The sequence below is a fragment of the Theobroma cacao genome, chromosome 8 (assembly GCF_000208745.1).
Source record: "Theobroma cacao cultivar B97-61/B2 chromosome 8, Criollo_cocoa_genome_V2, whole genome shotgun sequence".
Taxonomy (NCBI): domain Eukaryota; kingdom Viridiplantae; phylum Streptophyta; class Magnoliopsida; order Malvales; family Malvaceae; genus Theobroma; species Theobroma cacao.
The window spans coordinates 5,413,003-5,415,372 of record NC_030857.1 but is presented as its reverse complement, the minus strand read 5'-3'; the positions used below and the strand labels follow the sequence as shown (position 1 = coordinate 5,415,372).

General features: G+C 39.5%; 1 protein-coding gene across 1 annotated transcript; it reads left to right on the top strand.

Annotated features, from left to right (window-relative positions):
• Window positions 568–2,102, top strand: LOC18592178. The gene has a single exon (XM_018125315.1). It carries the CDS (start codon window positions 727–729, stop codon window positions 1,774–1,776), a length of 1,050 nt encoding a protein of 349 aa, XP_017980804.1. The 5' UTR covers window positions 568–726; the 3' UTR covers window positions 1,777–2,102.

Genomic DNA, 2,370 nt, shown 5'->3' with positions numbered 1-2,370 from the left:
TGCATCACTCCCCTCATTATAGTTTCCTAACTTTTTTTTAACCCCAATTTTCCCTCCCTTAATAATAATAAAAAAAAACTTTCGGTTTGCCCTTTATCATCTAAAATAGCAAGTATAACACATTTCTTGGCTAGAAAAGAAAGTCCTCCCCAGCTTTCGCCAACCACATAATGTCTTTTATTTCCAAACTAAGAATATTTCTAGTTGGAGAGTCCTCCTATAAGACTTGGAAATTTAGGCCTATTTTTTGTTGGTAGAGGTTTGGTAGTTGTCGGAGATATCTTTTTCTATGGGCACCATGGCAATAGGGCATGGGAATAACTGGCATGGGCTCAAAAGTTGAGGGTATGATTAGACCATGAAACAAAGCTCGTGGGCTTCACCTTTTTATTTTTCCATTTGATTTTTTTAATGAGTTCAGTGAAAAAAAAAAGTAAAGGCCAAGAAAGAAGCTCACTTGTGAGCTGTGACCCCATTTCAAAGAGAGCAAAAGGGGAAGCTAGAAATTTAACATACAGGTAGTAAAGAGAGACAGTAATAAAAAAGGCAAAGAAAAGCAAAGAAAGCTGTCGAATTCCCCTCCCTCCTTTTCTTTTAAAAACAACATCCAAAGCCCAAACACACCTCAGACACATTTAAAAAAAAGGAAAATACAGCATACACGAAGTTCATTAGTTCCCATTGCCCAACATCTAAAAAGAAACGACTGAACTATAAGCAAAGAGAATGAGGGAAACAAGACAAAGCGCCATGAAGGGAAGAGAAACCAAGGGAGCTCCTTCAGCAGATTTGCTAGTATGTTTCCCATCTCGAGCCCATCTAACCCTAATGCCAAAGCCCATTTGCAGCCCAGCAAGACCATCAGAACCCAACAAACGCCACCACCACCACCACCACCACCATCAGCACCATCACCGTCTCCTTAAGAAATCAAGCATTAGAAATGGTGGTGGAGCTGGCGGCCAAGCTAGCCCTCTTTTATGGGCTAAAAACAAGCAAATGGGCTCCGAGATCGCGGAACCAACCTCCCCAAAAGTCACCTGCGCAGGGCAGATCAAGGTCAGGTCTAAAACAAGCTCATGCAAAAGCTGGCAATCAGTCATGGAAGAGATTGAAAGGATTCACAACAGCAGGCAACACAAAAAGAGGCCAAGTTGGTTGGAGTCTCTCGGTTTTAAGAAAGAAGTCATGCAGTTCTTAACATGTTTGCGAAGCATTCGTTTCGATTTTCGATGTTTCGGGTCTTTTCCTCAGTCTGATATCACTACTGATGATGAAGATGAAGAACATGAAGTATACCAAGAAAACCTCAACCATGCAGAAAGCAATGAGACATCGAGAACCATCTTTTCCAAATGGTTCATGGTGCTGCAAGAGAATCAAAACAAGGGGTTCCGTAAAGATGAAAAGAAAGAAAAAGAGAGGTCCCATGATGTTGACGATCAAGCTGCAGTTCCTCCTCCAAACGCTCTCTTGCTTATGCGTTGTAGGTCTGCTCCTGCTAAGAGCTGGTTAGAAGAGAACAGGGTAGTAGAAGAGAATGCGGAAAGCACAGAAAATGAAGAGGAAGAAGAAGAATATAACAAAAGAGATGAGAAGAAAACAAAAAATTTAAGGTCATTAATGGAAGAAGAAAACAGAAAGAAAAAAGAGAGCTTGGTGGTGATGAGATACGACCCAGATTTCTACAAAATTTCATCTGATATAGCAAAAGAGACATGGCTTGTTGGTGGAATGAAAGATCCATTATCCCGAAGTCGAAGTTGGAAAAGATGATTATCCCGGTGATGACTATCTTTTTTTCTTCTTTTTTCTTGTTCACTTCATAAATATTTTGTCTGTGCTTTATCTTGAACCTTTTCCCTCTTCAATCTGTGGTTCTTCTGTCGGGACCGGGAATTCCAAACCTAATCACCACCCATAGTTTACCTTTTGAATTTTGATATATCGTCATTGCTATGTATGATTTGAAGGTTGTATTGTACCACATAATTTGTACAGCTTTCCTTTTCTTTCAATTGGAAAAGATTTAGCTGCCATGTACATCCTGTTTTATACTTGCATCCCCTGAATTCAGAAAATCTTATTCTAGTTCCTTTTGATTTGTGAGTTGCTTGTTGATTGTTTTTTCTCAACTGCCTGAGATCTATAGAAGTTTTTGTTATCAAATTCTAGTGTTAGTATCCAATTATAACCAGCATATGGAACTGATGCTGATTCCTGACTACAGACAACACATGGTTTTTTAGATTTCCTGGTGTGTATTTAACTTTCCCTGATGAATTTACATGAGCTTTTGTCTCTAGAAGATGTTTGGTTGCGCTGGAAGAAATCTGGACGCTTAGATATTTCCACCAGGATACAAATATC